Here is a 17903-nt window from a genome sequence, read left to right as displayed (position 1 = left end):
CAAAGCATAAATAATCCTTTAGCATAACCTCGATAGAAGATGTCAAGGAGTGACTGGTTGAAATAGAGCCAGCAGTCCACTGGGTTCACATGAAGGTGAGACAAGTATTGCAGCAACAACAAGAATAACAACAGGATTTGCGAAAGAGGTTCTGTGACTTCCGTTTCCTTGTCCTGCATTTCCTCATGTTCTCTCCTCACCTCTCCTCTCCTCATTTCCTTAGATAAGACCTTCATTTCTAAAGCCCTCCTCATCTCCTCTCCTCGCTTCCCAAGATACAACCATCATTTCCTGGTGTCTGATCGAGCGTGGGGTCAGAGAGTCATTTCATCTGATATTTCCCTAGACACGACCTTCATTTCCTGTTGTCTGATTAAGATTAACACCAAATGGAAAAAGTTACTAATACTGTCATTATCTCTGCTCATTTCCCCAGAGTCGGATCAAGCTTGAGGCCATATAGGGATGCCTGCTAACGTTGCTCATCTCCCCTCATTTCTCAAGTCCTCTTCCTCTCATCTCATTCCCCAGATACCACCTCCACTCTTTGATGTCTCTTCTTCACCTCTCCTCATTTCCCCAGATACGACCTCCATTTCTTAAGTCCTCCTCTCCTCTCCTCATTTCCTTAGACAGGACCCTCATTTCCTGTCGTCTGATCTACCTTTGGGGCAAGTGGAAATACCTGCTAATATAGTGCCTCATCTCCCCTCATTTCCTCAAATACGACCTTCATTTCTTAAATCCTCCTCCTCTCCTCTCCTCATTTCCTTCGATAAGACCCTATTTCCGGTCGTCTGATCTAACTTTGGGACCAAATACCTGCTAATATAGTGCCTTATCTCCCTTCATTTCCCCAGATACGACCTTCATTTCCTGGTGTCGGATCGGGCGTGGGGTCAGGTGGGCGTGTCAGCCAACGTGACGGTGGAGGTGCGCTATCTCTCCCCCGAGGCCCTTACCCACGCTGTGCCCATCACCCTCTCCCCCACCACACCCACCGCACTAGCAGCACACTGGACGCCTGGTGTATGTGGAGTGTGTGTGTGTGTGTGTGTGTGTGTGTGTGTCTGTGTCTGTGTGTGTGTGTAGGGTTGTGGTTTTTGTGTGTGTGTGCTGAGTTGTGGTTTTGTGTGTGTGTGTGTGTGTGTGTGTGTGTGTGTGTGTGTGTGTGTGTGTGCGTGTGTGTGTGTGTGTGTGTGTGTGTGTGTGTGTGTGTGTGTGTGTGTGTGTGTGTGTGTGTGTGTGTGTGTGTGTGTATGTGCTGGATTGTGGTTTTGTGTGTGTGTGTGTGTGTGTGTGTGTGTGTGTGTGTGTGTGTGTGTGTGTGTGTGTGTGTGTGTGTGTGAAATTGCTAAAATGACAGATATATTGCCAATCAACCACATTTCGAAATTATCAGGAAATTCATCCATTACCCATCAAATCTGTACAGGAGGGTGGCGGCGGTCTGGGCACCCTGACGGAGGCGGTGAGGGAGGTGGTGGGGCGAGTGGACGACAGAGTTGAGATCGTCAGCGTGTACGGCCTCCCCACCCCGTCTCCCCACCCACTCCCCACCTTCCCTGATGCCTCCCCAGTTGAGACAGGCTCCCCCATTGTCTTCCCCTCCCCAACACCCCCTCCATCCACTCACTTTACGTGCGTTTGGGTGAGTGTGAGACAGGCAGGAGGCAAGTTCCTGGACCCTGTTAAACTCCATGGACTTCTTTCACTCAGTATTCAGAAGGTGAGTTACTTCTTTATGTTTGCCACCTATCTATCTATCTATTACCAGACGCCTTAATCCTGTAAGGGGTGGCCACAAACAAATCGCCTCCATGGCGCTCTGTCCCCCACCATTTCATTGCCCCGCTCCCAGCTCACACCCCCCTCTAACTATACCTCTTCACTCCATCCCTCCGTCTCATCCTTGGCCTCCCCCTCCCTGTCCCCCCTCCACCTCACTCACATACACTCTCGTCGTCAGTCTCTCACTCTCCATCTACGTATATGAATGCTTAAATTCTTTGCAACAGCCAATCCCATATTCTCTCCTCATCCTTACGAAGCTAACAAAGGCAACGGCACCTCAAGGCCAAATATATATGCATAGGAAACCGCACAATGCCCCGACAAGCGTAATATACCTTTAAGGTTTTCAATCATCTCTGGATATTTGAACGTTTGTATACACTGAAAATCCCTCACTTTGATTCGTGTATCCTACCAATTAATCACCGGACATAATATTTCTGCTCATCATTGCTGAAATACATGTCACCTGTCATAACACTAATCTTGTGCTGGCAGGTAAAATAGATGCAAAGGAAATGTGGCCTTTGTCTTGTGGCCCTGACATATAACTTATTGTTCTCAAATTCAAGTACCTTCATTCTTGCCTTATCCTCAACCCATCCATAAAATTTGGGCTTATTAAAGTTGTTCATTTGAACCTTGCTATGTGACCTTGACCTTTGGCTTCTTGTTCCAAAAATAAAAAGAAAAAAGTAGGTCATTCCCTCGGCTGACCTTAACCTATACGCCAAGCTTGAGCCAAATCACATAAAAATGTTATTTTGTTCATACACACAAATACCAATACACCAGTCCTGCATGAGTCAGTCCTAGCGTGTATTCGGTATGGACGTTGGGTGTCAGCGCCGAAGTGGTGACATGTGGAGGTGTGTAGCATGTAGGAAGACTAGTGGACCTTGGGAACGGGATGTGAAGCGTATGTACAGAGTCGGACACATAAAAAAAAAAAAGAATTGTCAAAAATGGACTTAGCTCTGTGACTTTGAAGTTATATTATTTTCAGTATCACGTGTTCTTTTTAGATACAGGAGCCTCTCTTGGAACGGCGCTGTCCGTCTCTCTCACTAACAATTTTCGGACACTAGTTGCTTCACTCCTGGAGGCTTAAGAGACTTTAGTGAAACCACATCCTATCAGACTACACCTCACACCACTACACCACACCACACCATACCGAACAACACCACACCTCACATTACTACACCACACAACACCACACCACACCACACCACACTACACCACACCACATCACGCAGCTCATTGTGTCACCCTCTCGCACCACACAACATAAAATCACCCTGCAACACCACACCACACCGAACAACACCACACCTCACGTCACTACACCACACCACACCACACCAAGGGCAAGAACACAAGAGCCCTGAAGTTTCCGCATTTAATACTTGTGTGTTTTCTCTCCATTGTGATATGCCGTGTTCAGGAGGGGAAACCATGTACAGCTGGCAGCATACGAACCTGGTACAGCATCAGTGTGCATCAGTGGTCTAGGATTTGGTACACTTGACAACCATGTGGAGAGGATGGAGAGTAAGAGACTGACGAGGAGAGTGTATGTGAGTGAGGTGGAGGGGGGGAGAGGAAGGGGGAAGCCTAGGATGAGATGGAGGGATGGAGTGGAGAGGTATATGAGAGAGGGGTGTGTGAGCTGGGAGCAGGGCAATGAAATGGCGGGGGACAGGGCGACATATAGGCGATTTGTTTGTGGCCACCCCTTACGGGATTATGGCGTCTGGCAATAGATAGATAGATACATTGTTGGTGGCACTGACAGGAATGAATGCAGGTGCCAAATAGAAGAAATGATCAGGTAACCGTGATATATGAACGTCCAAAATAGTAGCTACACTCCCACTTCACACGGACACTGTACCAGGTGTATGTGTGGCCAACTGTACATCTATACGGCTGTGTATGATGCTCTGATGGTTCAATACGGTCTTATTGCTGAGGGTAAATTTAATGTTTTTCTTTCCCCTGTATCGCCATGTCTGTGTTCAGCTGGAGAAGGCGATGTACCTGCGTGTGGTGGTGGATGACGCGCAGATGGTCCAGAGTAGTGGTGGTGGTGGTGGTGGTGGTGGTGGTGGTGGTGATGGTGATGGTGGTGGTGGTAGTGTCAGTGGCCAGCTGTCCCCCTCCCCTGCCCCCCACTCCCCCTCCCCCCACCACCCCTCATCCATGGCATCCCTGGCTTCAGTTGTACTTCCTCTCCAGGTAACTATCTGTCTATCTATCTATGTATTGCCAGACGCCTTAATCCCGTAAGGGGTGGCCACAAACAAATCGCCTCCATGTCGCCCTGTCACCCGCCATTTCGTTGCCCTGCTCCCAGCTTACACTCCCCCTCTCTCATATACCTCTCCACTCCATCCCTCCATCTCATCCTTGGCCTCCCCCTCCCTCTCCCTCCCTCCACCTCACTCACATACACTCTCCTCGTCAGCCTCTCGCTCTCCATCCTCTCCACATGGCCAAACCACCTCAGTGTGTTTCTCCTAACGCTTCCTATCGCATCTCCAGGTAACATGATAGTAAAAAAAATATTACCCCTCCAGGTAGGGACCAAAGACGATGCTATTCTCCGTTCACTTTAACTTGGCCTAAAACTGTCATCCCTCCACCTTGAATGCTGACCTGTAACAAGAGATTAGCAATATAATATCATGCTAGTCACGAAGAAGTGCTATAGAAAAGGTGTCGAGCCGTTTATTATCTTTTCTGCCACTGAGCTACGTGAAATAAGCTGCAAAAGAAGAAAAAATTGGGCCAAGTTAAAGTGAATGTGCTATAGCAAAGACAGAGATAGAAAGATATAGATGTATAGAGATGTACAGATAGATGAATAGATAGACAGATAGATATAAATGTATATAGATATATATATGTACCTAGTTATAGGTAGATATTGATGTATACTCGTATAAACAAATATAGAGATAGATATAGATGTATACTCGTATAGATATAAATAGATAGAGGTAGAGATTGATGTATATAGATACAGATAGATAGACTGACAAGTAGATAGATAGATGGATAGATAGATAAGTGTTTTCATTTGTTAGCAACTCTGTGTTCCACGATCTTAAACTCTTGTACTGTTCTGTCACTTACCCTGGAGGTCTGCATGCAATACCTCACCTCATGTCTTGCTTAGTTTGTCTTTGTACACACACACACACACACACACACACACACACACACACACACACACACACACACACACACACACACACACACACACACACACACACACACACACACACACACACACACACACACACACACACACACACACACACACACACACACACACACACACACACACACACACACACACACACACACACACACACACACACACACACACACACACACACACACACACACACACACACACACACACACACACACACACACACACACACACACACACACACACACACACACACACACACACACACACACACACACACACACACACACACACACACACACACACACACACACACACACACACACACACACACACACACACACACACACACACACACACACACACACACACACACACACACACACACACACACACACACACACACACACACACACACACACACACACACACACACACACACACACACACACACACACACACACCGCCAACTTCCCAGCCCCAACTCTCGACACATCCATACCCTCTCAGTTAACCAAATCTCGTCATTTCTGTAATATTTCTTATGACAAACTGCCCGCACGGCACACTCTTAGTTTTGTCACTCAGCAAGACTCTTCATCCACCTCATTCTTATTTCTTTGCGTCCTTGTCTGCATGTGTCTTCTCACTGTCGTGTCGTACAACATAGCACCTTCTCACACATGTTTTTGTAGAGACTGACCTTGGTGAGAGAGGAGAGTCCTGTTATAATAGGGAAGACAACAGTTCCCTAAATTTCTTTCATGTACCTCTCATTACAGCACAGGTATTAGGCCAGGTAACAGTCCCCCCCTCCCCGAATAACAATCCTTCTCCAGGCTGTCTCCCTAATCGTCAGTTTCCCTTCTCTCATCCACAGTCCTGACAGCCCTGCATAATACACTGAAAATTATCACGTCCTTCTTTATACCTCTTACATTACTGCATCATTTATGGACTCATTCATAACACACTGAAGACACGATAGGATTCCTTCTAACTCTACATACAACAGAGGACCACGTACATTGCTCTGACATTACTCACACCTTCGTGCCTTGACCCTCGTTTCATCAGCATTAACTTTCACTCCCTTTTGCTTCGATTCCTGTCCCTCAACATCTCAATCTTCTCTCTAGTCTCTTGCACCCTTTAAGCAATCAGAACTAAATCAGCTGCCGGTGTGTTCCTCTTCTGAAATCTCTTGGCGGTGCTTCAAGGTGAAGAGCAGTAGACTCACCGACATCGCCAGTGGCTTTGAATTCCATTTTTAACTTTCCACATATTCTTACAGACGTAGTTGCCCCCTCACTGCGATTTTCCTGTAATCTATGGAGGAGGAAATCGCAAAACCTCCCTCCCTCTTTATGAGTAATCCTTTTCATGTCAGTATCATAAATTTACAGTAGCTAACAAAAAGACTCTGAACTAACCCTGCAATCAGTGGCAGGGCTACAGGGTGAGCAAAAACTCTGGCTCACGAACATACGGACATAGGCAGCTGGTAATTGACTCGCCATCTTTCCTCAGTTACCAGCTTAGAGGTGTCTCGTTAGTTTAGAATGTTCCCTGACACCTCTCCCTTAGCGATTTGTTTTTGGATATGGCTTATTAATATCCTTTTGCACGTTATCTATGCAGAGTATGGCGATATTAGAATGATTTATGCAACACAGAGGAGGACAGTCAGGTGTAGTAAGCAAAACGGACGCCCACAGCCTGACCCACATTACGAAGCACAGAACAACACGACCCAGTAAGGCCTGTATTTTCATCATTTAAGGAAGCTCCATAACACCTCCTCCTTAGCGATTTATTTTTGGATACGGCTGGCCAATATCAGTTTGTGTGATTTTTTTTTTTTCTTGCTATAAGTTGTAGTATGGAATGATTTTAATGACACGGAAGAGGATAGGAAGGAGCAGTAAGGAAAATAACCCGCTTAGGAAGAGGTGTTAGGGAGCTTCCTTAACCCACGAGAATACGGACCAGACACAGACACATCATCAACAGTGTCAGGGACTTGTGAGAAGACCCCATAAGTGCTTTTACTTACCTGCGGTCGATGGGTCTGGTGGGTGGGGCATAACTGATGATAAGCACCAACAACACCAATATAGTGTTCCTATGGTGCTAAGATACGAATAAATGTGTGTGTGTGGATGAGTAAATTGGGAGTGTGTCGTCCTGTCTCGGCTACCTCCCTTTCTTTGGGGGAAGCAGCCTGGGTATATAGGTAGATAGATAGATGGTGTGCTAGCCTTGTCCTATTATTTCAGGTGGTGGACACGAATGTAACTTCCCTGGTGACCCCTCGATTGAGCCGCGGCCACACCTGCCACCCACACCCCCGCTACCACCACGCCTGCACACCTGCCACCTGCCTCAACGCTGGCCGATGTGTTAGCACAGACGAGGGGGCCAGGTAAGTAACTCCTCTCTCTCTCTTTCTCTCTCTCTCTCTCTCTCTCTCTCTCTCTCTCTCTCTCTCTCTCTGGATAACAAAATAGTCGCTTAGTAAATTTATAACTGAGAAGACTTACTGTAATTCTGTTTACGGTGCACTGAATTATAATATCAGCGTTTTGTAAAGTATTATTGATCATTCTGTATAAGTAAATGGTTTATTAAACATTTCGACATTGGCTGTGAAAAGACTGCAGCTACAATATCTTAAAATGAGCTTCAAGCACTATTTTTCTAAAACACTGGACTTATAAACTTGTGTGTAGTGAGATGGTAAAGATGCTAAAGTCTCTCTCTCTCTCTCTCTCTCTCTCTCTCTCTCTCAACTTTATATATATAGATAGACAGATATAGATATAGATACACACACACACACACACACACACACACACACACACACACATACATACATACTGAGAGAGAGAGAGAGAGAGATTCCTTATGCCTTCATGTAGTGACACACCTATAGCCAGGAAGCTGCGTTGTCTGGTTATACACACGTTTCTCAACTCCTTCCCTGTCCCCTGAAAGGAAGATGATGGTCTGCAGGGCAAGAGCTACTTCAGCCTGCAGTCCACTGGGTTCACGTTGAGATGAGCCTGGGGTGAGTGCAACAACCCTTAGCATCGATGTGTAATTCAAAACACGTTCAGTCCATTGTAAGTATTTTCCTTGTCCTTTCCTCAGATGCGTGTGCCCTGGCGGGTCCTGGGGTCCTCAGTGCAAGATTCTGTCTCGCACCTTCATGGGTTCCGGGTTCGCGTGGGTGCGCTCCCTCCCGCCCTGCCTCCCCACCACCATCTCACTCAGGCTACTTCCTCGCGCATCCAGCGGCATTGTGCTATACTCTGGCCCACTCTCACCCAACCCCACCCGCCACGCCCACACACCTACGTCCCTCCTGGCCCTTCAGGTGGTCAGTGGGCGGGCGCAGGTGGTGATTGAGGGAGCCGGGGGACCTATACAGCTGCAGGTGAACTCTACCCTTGAGCGTGGCACCTGGCATACCCTGCACCTTCACCTAAATGCTCAGGTAATTGAGCTGGACATTAGGCAAACACTGCACCTTCACCTAAATGTTCAGGCCTTTCAACAGGGAGTAACGCTGATGCTTTACCTGTGTGGCCGAAGGTGGGAAATTAAGACGGATAATACAATTAACACAGTAAGCTAGGATGCTTGTGATTTTATTTATATTTTTTGGCAGGGTCTGTCCCTTCTTACCTTGGGGCTAAGATGCGAATGTGTGTGTGTGTGTGTGTGTGTGTGTGTGTGTGTGTGGATGAGTAAATTGGGAGTGTGTCTTCCTGTCTCGGCTACCTCCCTTTCTCTGGGGGAAGCATCCCAGGTATATAGATAGACACAGATTTTTTTTGCAGGGAGTAACGCTAATGTTGGACCTGTGTGGACGAGGTTGGGAAGGTGAGGAGCGGGACAGCGAGACACACTGCCTGGCAAGGGCTCCCTGGATCACCCCCGGCACCCCTACGAGATGGGGAGGGTCTGGCCCCGTACAGCTGGGGGGCCTGGCACATCCACCACCCAGCCCAGAAGACCACGGCTGGACCACTGTTTTAGAGACCCAAGCACTGACTGGCTGCCTCTCTCACCTGACAGTTAATGGTGAGGTGAGTTTCAACCCCTTCCATCAAAGGACGTTGTCTGTTATTATTTCTGGTGTGTAGATCATCCATTACGACAAGTGGAGATGTTGGCTGGGGCAGAGACATGTTAGAGCTTCAGTTCTTTCTATTCCCTAACGTTCCGGGCAACACAAACTCTGAGGCTGGGTTTTGTGTCGCCCGAAACGTTAGAGGAAATAAAAATTCAGACTCTAACCTCTCCCTCTCTCTCCCACCCAAATATACCTGACACGTGCTGGCAATTTTATGCAGCACGAGAGAGACTACCTTGCTGGCTGTCTCTCTCACTTGCTTGTTATTGTGAAGGTGAGTTAACACTTTCCATAACAATATTTTCTTCCAATTTATTCTTTCTATATACAGGAGAAATTTTAACTTAAGAGACTTTCAGGGTTTTCGTAAGCAAATCACTGACTGCTGATCTCACCTTACGATTGATGGAAGCCGTGTTACCAGCAAGCGAGTTGGATTAAGTACTGTTCTTTCAGCCGCTGTTCTGACGGTCTGTTTGTATTAGCTTTATTGAATTTTGGAGAGATTTTTCTAATTGGAGGAAGCAGATATAGCATAGTATATGAGGGAGGGGGCAGTGAGTTGGGGGGAGGGCAGTCAAATGGTGGGTGACAGAGCGACTTGGAGGTGTTTTGTCTGCGGCCACCCTTTGCGGGATTAGGGCGTCGGGCTGTAGATAGATAGATATAGCATTCATTTACCTCTCGAATTTAGAAGTCTATCGATAGTTGATAAAATTTGTCCATAAGTAGCAAATATGAAGGAGAAAAGACATTGAATTGAGAGAGTCGAGTGAATTACAGCCATAAGGGAAGCACTGACTCCCTGCCCCTCTCACATGTTGTTAATGAGGAGGTGAGTGTTAATTACAGGTGAGAGAGGTAAAGCACGGTTCTCTAAGGCTTGTATTATCGTCGGTCAAGGAAGCTCCCTAACACCTTTTCCTTAGCGATTTATTTTTGGATATGGATGCCTAATATCCTTTATACATCGTTGGCGATATTAGAAGGAATTAAATAACCCAGAAGAGGGCTGTAAGGTGTAATAAGCCAAATAAATCGCATAGGAAGAGGTGTTAGAGAGTTTCCTTAACAGACGGGAATATTGGCCTAAGTCACTTCAGTTCGATAACATTTTCTTTCTACCAACTAGCAGTTTTATCCAGGCAGGGAGTGACATTATTATTATTATTATTATTGTTATTATTATTATTATTATTATTATTATATTATTATTATTTATTATTATTATTATTTTGGTATTATTGATATTATTGTTATTATCATCGCCCGCCTTTAGCAAAGCGATGTGATATAGTTTTTGTCAGTGTGTATTGTGTGTGTGTGTGTGTGTGTGTGTGTGTGTGTGTGTGTGTGTGTGTGTGTGTGTGTGTGGTTAAAATATCTAAAAAAAATTGTGGAGGAATTTTCCCCAGACCTTCAGGAAATAGCAAGTATGTGGCTGTGCAGGGGTCTATTACTCTTGGTGAAGTGTGATCAAAGACCACCGAATGCCAGCCACTATATATTTTGTAAATGGATTGGCTTTTTGCAAAGCGCGGTGGCTGAATTCCGTAGAGTTTTACGAATTTTCTTCAGATTTGGTTTGTAGGTTGTACCTTAGGTCGCGTCCACACGTGTGCTCGAACAAGTGTTGGCAACATGTAAGCAACACAGTAACGAACACGCTGCAAACATGTTGGGAACAGCAGCGTTCAGATCATGTTGGCAACATCATGAGGAAATCTCAGCTGCCTGGTATGGACACACTTATCCCACCACCTCTGTTGCCAGTGTTTGAAGATGCACAGAAACATGTTTGCATACATTTGTCCAAATACTGCTGCATACATGTACCCAAACATGTTGCCAGCTGTGTTGCCAACATATGTTTGAGGGCACGTGTGGACGCGCCCTTAGCCAACAACATATTTTGGCGGGCGATTAGCATTCCACTCCCGAATGCATTTGCGTCATTATTATTTCGATTTGGAGAGGTTACACATAGACTTCATCAATCCCATCAACACGAGAGAACAGTCCAGAGATGAATATAATAGTCTGAAGAAAGCTAAACACACACACACACACACACACACACACAGAATTTACTCTTTGGACTGAACTGATTAACCCCTCAGTGGCCGCCAGAGTTGGGTGACACTTGACTGTAAACGTGCCGGTGACGTCGAATTAGTGTCAGCCATAGAAAACTATGAACAGTTATGCGAGGGGAACAAAGGTGACTGATATATTAACCCAATCTACTCTCCCATCCCAAGCACTCAGGCAGTCATGTTGTCTCCAGTGTTTTTGTCCATTTGTTTACATGTTAAAGGTACATGCGCAGTGAATATTGTGAATTTTGTATCTTCCACGAATCGTAGTGTAGGCATAATATAACACAATACTATATGTAACTAAGAAATGTAACTATATAGCTAGAGGTAACAATATCTAAAACAGGTAGTTATGTCCGAGTTCTCCAGGAAAAAACAACTACACAACCCCTTAGCTAGACGAATCAAGAATGCCAAACACCCCTGATCATGTGCCGGAAATATAACCAACACACACACACACACATTCACAAACGTACGCACACGTACGCCCACACACTTTAGCCAGAAGCTAGAGGGGGATATAAGTCAGATATCACATGTAGGAAAGTTGGTAGGACAGGAGAGAACAAGGGTTAGACAAGGAGAGCGCGGTAGGGAGTAGGAGTGTGAGAGTAAAGTAGGAGGACAGCAGCTGAGAGAAATTGCTACTAACCATAGGCTATACGGGTCACGCCAAGCTCTTTTATTCAAGTAACTGTCTCACAATAAACCGCATCGACACAAATCTGCCTATTTCATCATCCCACTGAAAATACGAGGAGGATAACGGAACAGAGAAGGCCAACACTGCCATCCCATACAACGCCTCACCATTACTCTCTCTTAGTGCCTCTCCCATCGACGAAACAAGATAACCATCTCAATATACTTACACCCCTCGGCTACATCTACTTACAACAGGGTAGGTTCAGGAAGCAAAAAAACACATTGCCAAGTGCCAGACAATCCTCTTCACATCTCTAAGAATAGAAATTAATTTTAGAGCGTTGAAAAAATGGTTCCGGGGCCGGCCAGGGGAGTGCACAAATCTCTCAACCCACGGCCATTGAGGGGTTCATGTGGCGCTGTCTACTTCCTCCTTCAGCTTTATTATTCTCTGTCTCCCTCCTTTCATCCTACTTCTCCCTTTATTCCCTATAACAATTTATTTCTCTTCTTTCCACTTCAGTTGACTCTACAATGATAAGTCTAACCCAGGAAATCATTTGCAGAGCTGGATGGTGACCATATAACCAGATCACGGGGGTGAAGTGGAACCTCCCACTCATATGGTGCTCCTGCTAGCTGGGTGGAGACACAAATGCTGCATCCACCCAGGAACCAAATCTCTATACTTTTCCCCATGCCTCGCCCCTCAAGGGAACATCATTTCACTGTATGGGATGGCCCTGCAGGGACAAGTGCTTGCCTGTGGTTGATGGGTTTCCTCAGCCTGACACAGGTTGATCAACAAACTGGGTAAAAGACTGTTTTTTAACGAATTATACCGGAGAATATATGTATTATTTTACCACAACCAGACGATATATACAGTTTATGAAGCGCCTCTCGTCATGGTGTAGGCAGCAGCTACATTCCCAGAAGAGTGTGCTAAGCTGAATTACAGCGTGTGACGGTACCAAGCTCGTATTCTCGTTGGTTAAGGAAGCTCCCTAACACCTCTTCCTTCGCGACTTATTTTTGGATATGGCTGGTTAATATCCTTGTATACGTTATTTATGCAGAGTATGACGGTGTTGGAAGAGTTTGTGTAGCACAGAAAAGACAGTATGGGGTAATAAACAAAAAAATCTCTAACGAAAAGATGTTAGGGAGCTTCCGCAACTGACGAGAATACAGGCCCAAGAACTAAATCTAAACAACGCCCCATGTTTGACCTGGATCCATTCATGTATAACCTTGTATACTGCTGTTTGGCTGCCCTCCCTCAAACTCATGCCCCTCTCTCTCATATGTCTCTCTACTCCATCCCTCCATCTCATTCTGTCCCACCCTCCCCCTTCGCCTCATAACCCTCCCCGTCATACCTTTCACTCTATCCCTCTCTCTCATCCTCAGTCTCCCCCTCCCCCTCGTCTCATAACCCCTCTCTCTCATATCTTTCCGCATTCCATCCCTCCATTTCATCCTCATCCTCCCCCTCTCCCTCCAACTCACTCCCATACACTCTTCTAGCCAGTCTCTCATTCTCCATCCTATTCCATATAGCCAAACCCTCATCAAGCCTTCACTCACATCCACATCAACAGCACAATGCTCTTTCACTCCCTTATTGGTGTGTCTGTATGTCCATTTAACTCCACATGGTACCATCAGATAACTCCTTCCCACTGCTCTCACCCTTGACTTGTGTCCTTCTTACAGGGTCCATGTTTCACCTCCATACGTTAGAGTGGGGATCACAGTACTGTCATGCAGCAACTGTTTTATTTAATTCAGGCTCATCTCCCTATCACTACCTTCAATGAACCAACAACAGGGATAGTTACCATAGTTCAGTCTGTCTGTTAAATTGAATACTTCTCATAACCTTTGATCAATATTTGTTTTCATCATAAATATTGAGCGTAGAAGAGTAACAGCCGCTCCCTCTCCTCAGTTTTCTGTAGTAGTATTTGTAGCTCCACATCTTTAATTAACTATAGATAGGCATGATAATCCCACCACTGGCCATTCTGCTAAGTGTCTGGCATTACGTTCTTCTTTCCAGCTGGTAGATTTGGGTGAACCAGCGTACGGTAGTGGCAGTGAAGCTGGGTGTCTGCCCCAGGACACAGCATGCGGTGGAGGCAGCCTGTCCTGTGGTGTGCGTGGCTCGTGTGTGGGAGGCCTGACAGAGCCCCGGTGTGAATGCCAGCCAGGGTATACGGGCCCTGAATGCACCACACCCACCACTCCGACCTCCCTGGGACCCTCTTCATTTGCCAGGATAGCCCTTGACCAGCCGCTGAACCCCTATGAGTTGTGGCTGCAGCTGCGTGTCAGGTCCAGAGGCCAGCCAAGCGGTTTGTTGGTCCAGCTGTCATCTCGTCATCGGTCTTCAATTCTTCGGCTGCATGTAAGCTAATACAGTCTGGCATCTTTGTACCTGCGTTCTTTTCTGGATTCTCACCACTGATTTTTATGAGAATCTGTTCAGCAGTTACGTTAGCATTTTTGATTTTTTTTTTTTTTTTTAATTGGTTAAAGAATCAGGTGTTTATGGTTATTTTAGTTTTGACATATTTTATTTTGAATCCCTTAAATACAATACTCTCTTATACATTCTTGTCTTTGTCACCAAAATATTATTATCAGTTGAGGAGAGACTTCAAACAGGGAAGGTTGGATATAGCTTTCATTAACCTCTTCACTGGAAAACTCTTCCTTTAAGCTGAGCGGATTCGTTGAGTGTTGGCCTGATTATAAAGAAAAAATGATTTAAGTTGATGTATTTAAAGGCGTTTTATACATTACATTGTAGGCTATTTACACGAGAAGAAAGAACCCAAGATTTACGCTGGAGGGACACTCAGTGGAGCGCATCTCTCCAACAAGGGCAACGTCATTTCCAAACCACTCTTCATAATGGGTTAGGTTTTCTCATCACTGATTAGGGTTTCGCAAAAAGTATTTTCCGGATCCAGAATCTGTAATACTATCCGGATCGGTGCCAAAAGTTAATCAGTTGTTCCCTGGGACATGGGCTATCTACCTACCAAATTTGGTCCAAATCTCTCTTTTAGTTTTTGAGTAATCTTGCAAACAAACAAATTAACAAACAAACAAATATGGGTGAAAACATACTCTCTTTGTCTGAGAGAAATATCAGATACGTTTTCATTTCATTACTGCACAACTAACCTACAGACGCAAAGGAAAAAGAAATGTTGAATCCACACTGTCATTTTTTATATCAAGGTGAGCTACCTAAACGCTCAGAGGTCTTGTAAATTAAAGTCTTTTTGCAGTGGAGGTTGTGGCGGGAAAGAGGAGAAAGGTTTGTTTTGTCTTGCGGTCTTGCTTTACACATAATTTCAATTCTTCAAACAGATTTTTTTTTTTTTAATTATCATAAGGACGTTAGGTGGACACTATACCCTTAACCCTTTCAGATCAGCGAGTTATTCTTAGTACCAACAAATAGCATCGGTGGGGAGGCGTCAGGGAGTGAAGGGGAAGGAGGCGGTGGCTGAATCGGTAGAGAGGCGGCTTTGCGGTCCTAATGGACCCAGGATCGAATCCCGGCTGGGGCAGGGAACAGTTTAAGGATTTGAATTTCCTAAAAGCAGACTTTACTGATCTACCAGAAGACCCGCCGACATGTCGTAAAAATACCCCCGCTAATACCAATACACCAGTCCTGTATGAGACAGCCCTAGCATGTATTCAATATGGACGGTGGGTGTTAGCGCCGAAGTGGTGACATGTGGAGGTGTAGGAGGACTACTGGGCCTTGGGATAGGCAACTGCCCCCAAGAAATAGGCCCTGAGCCTTTGCCCAGAGTCGGACACATAAAAAAAAAAAAAAAAAAAAAAAAACTAATTCCAAGGCCCTTATTCTCACTGGTTAGGCAGGCTCCCCAGCTCCTTTTCGTATGCAATTTGTTTTCCTTATTACATCTGACTGTCTTCTTCTGTGTTACACAAATCCTTCCCCCATCGCCATACCCTGCATAGATAACGTACAAATGGATATTCACCAACTGTATCCAAAAATAAATCGCCAAGGAATAGGTGTTAGGGAACTTCCTTAACCGACGAGAATAGGAGCCCGAGGTCCTTGTGCCTGTGGGTTAAGGAAGGTCCCTAGTACCTTTGCCTAAGCGATTTGTTGTATAATACAGCTGGATACATATACGTTTGTATGTTTTTTTTTCGGAGTATGGTGGCATTTGGGTGATTTAAATAACACAGAAGAGGATAGTAAGGAGTAATAAGCAAAATAAATCGCTTAGGAGGAGATGTTAGGGAGCTACCATAACGATGAGAAATCACAGGGGTGAGATAATGTATATTTTATGAGGTATGAACACTCACGTACGTGGCCATAAGGAAATGAAGGAACTGGTTTGATAATGAATGATGATTGGTTGTGGAGTGAATAGGTGAGTAATCCCTCTGCCAGGCCACGCTAGACAAGCCACTTCGTACATGCTACCCACCCTGTTTTTTAGTGGGAAGTAAGGTTGTGATGTTGATTTATATTATGTTTTATTAATAGTTGTATCGTCTGTAAAGGCTCCGACATGTTTGCATGCATCGGTCTAGGTCACCCAGTGACAGCTTTCCACTCTGCTTGAACCCTGGCAGTCTCAATATTCAGTCTCTGATCCCTGAGGTCTCACTTTATGACCTCGTCCCAGGCTTTTTTGCTGTCTGCCTCTCGCAATCCTACCCCGGACGTTCACACTTCTCCCTTTCCACACCCAATTGTCAACCTCCATCCAGTCAATATGCCCAGATCATCTCAGTCTTTTCGTATGTTATTCAGTAGCGCAAATATTTCATCACAGTACAGTCATCTCTGTTCTTCCTGGCAGCTAAGAGGAGGTGTTGCCTGTGCTACCCTGGCCCACAGCGAATCATCAGGGACTGAAGTGTGTCTGGACGGCCTCCCACTGGCTGATGGGCTCTGGCATACTCTCTATCTCAGCCGCCATGGACACAACCTTATCATATCCGCCGACGATGGAGATGGGTGGCGACGGAACGAGAGTCTCCCATCCCTTTTGTCTGTTCCAAGTCTCGGTGGCCTCCTTCCTAAAGTAAAAGGCCCACCAGCACGACTAGAGGTGGACAGGGAGGACGGGGTGGTGGTGGGAGGAGTGGCAGAGTTTGTGAGGCAAAGTCTGGTGGCTGTTCATCAGGACCTAAAGGATGGTAAGGGTGGCGAGTTGTACTTTGGTCCTCATGCAATTGACTCACATGTTGAGAAATATTTTAGAAATGTACTGCAGTTAACACCAAGTAATTTTATATAGTTAAGAGTGAGTCATAAGAGCATGAAAGTGACTGCAAGTACTCATTAACCCATTCATGATAAGGACAACTTTACTGTTTGTACCCTAACATGGCCTAAAATTGCCATGTCCCCATCTTAATTGCTGGGTTGTAAGAACAGTTTAACACAAGGATATGATTCTGGTCACAGAGAAGTGCTAAGGGAGATAGAGCCATATCACTGTCTCTTTTTGACTCTGAACTACGTGAAATAAGCCTCAAAAGGACGAAAATCTGGACCAAGTTAGGGTGAAAGAACTGTTTTATTATTACTAACTCTGACTTGACTCCCTCATCTGCTGCAGTGGTTATGCCCTGTTAAGAAAAAGTCCTACGAGTCTGTGTGTTGATATTACAGCCTATGTTCATTTAAATACTGTGTTATTAAGGCAGTGTATATTAGATGCTAGGCAGTTGATATTATTAGATCATCATACCGAAAATAACATCGTCTTTCTCAGTTTAGGAATATTAGCTAGAAAAGTGAGCGGTACAAGAGGTGGAGTATTAAGTAAACTGTAGATCTAGAACTTAAAGGTGAATGCTGATACCTGCTCCCGTATTCTCGTCAGGTAAGGAAGCTCCCTAACACCTCTTCCTCATCGATTTATTTTTGGATACGTTGGTTGATATCCAAGTGAGCGTTATTCATGCAGCGTAT

The 17903-nt window shown here is 45.3% G+C and overlaps 1 protein-coding gene across 1 annotated transcript in view; it reads left to right on the top strand.

Moving 5' to 3' along the window:
* Positions 1-17903, top strand: part of LOC145393828 (putative neural-cadherin 2) — a 330222-nt gene that overhangs the window by 299560 nt on the left and 12759 nt on the right. Inside the window, exons 18-26 of the mRNA XM_080267873.1 lie at positions 861-1029; positions 1436-1729; positions 3820-3849; positions 3949-4035; positions 7297-7442; positions 8171-8516; positions 8863-9111; positions 13971-14318; positions 16783-17122. Coding sequence (XP_080123999.1) covers positions 861-1029; positions 1436-1729; positions 3820-3849; positions 3949-4035; positions 7297-7442; positions 8171-8516; positions 8863-9111; positions 13971-14318; positions 16783-17122 — 2009 coding nt within the window. The remainder of the gene's footprint in view (positions 1-860; positions 1030-1435; positions 1730-3819; positions 3850-3948; positions 4036-7296; positions 7443-8170; positions 8517-8862; positions 9112-13970; positions 14319-16782; positions 17123-17903) is intronic.

Source organism: Coenobita brevimanus, chromosome 25 (assembly GCF_032717465.1).
Source record: "Coenobita brevimanus isolate Jiangsu-jjx chromosome 25, ASM3271746v2, whole genome shotgun sequence".
Lineage (NCBI taxonomy): Eukaryota > Metazoa > Arthropoda > Malacostraca > Decapoda > Coenobitidae > Coenobita > Coenobita brevimanus.
The sequence above is the reverse complement of the archived record's forward strand: the minus strand, read 5'-3'. Positions and strand labels throughout refer to the sequence as shown.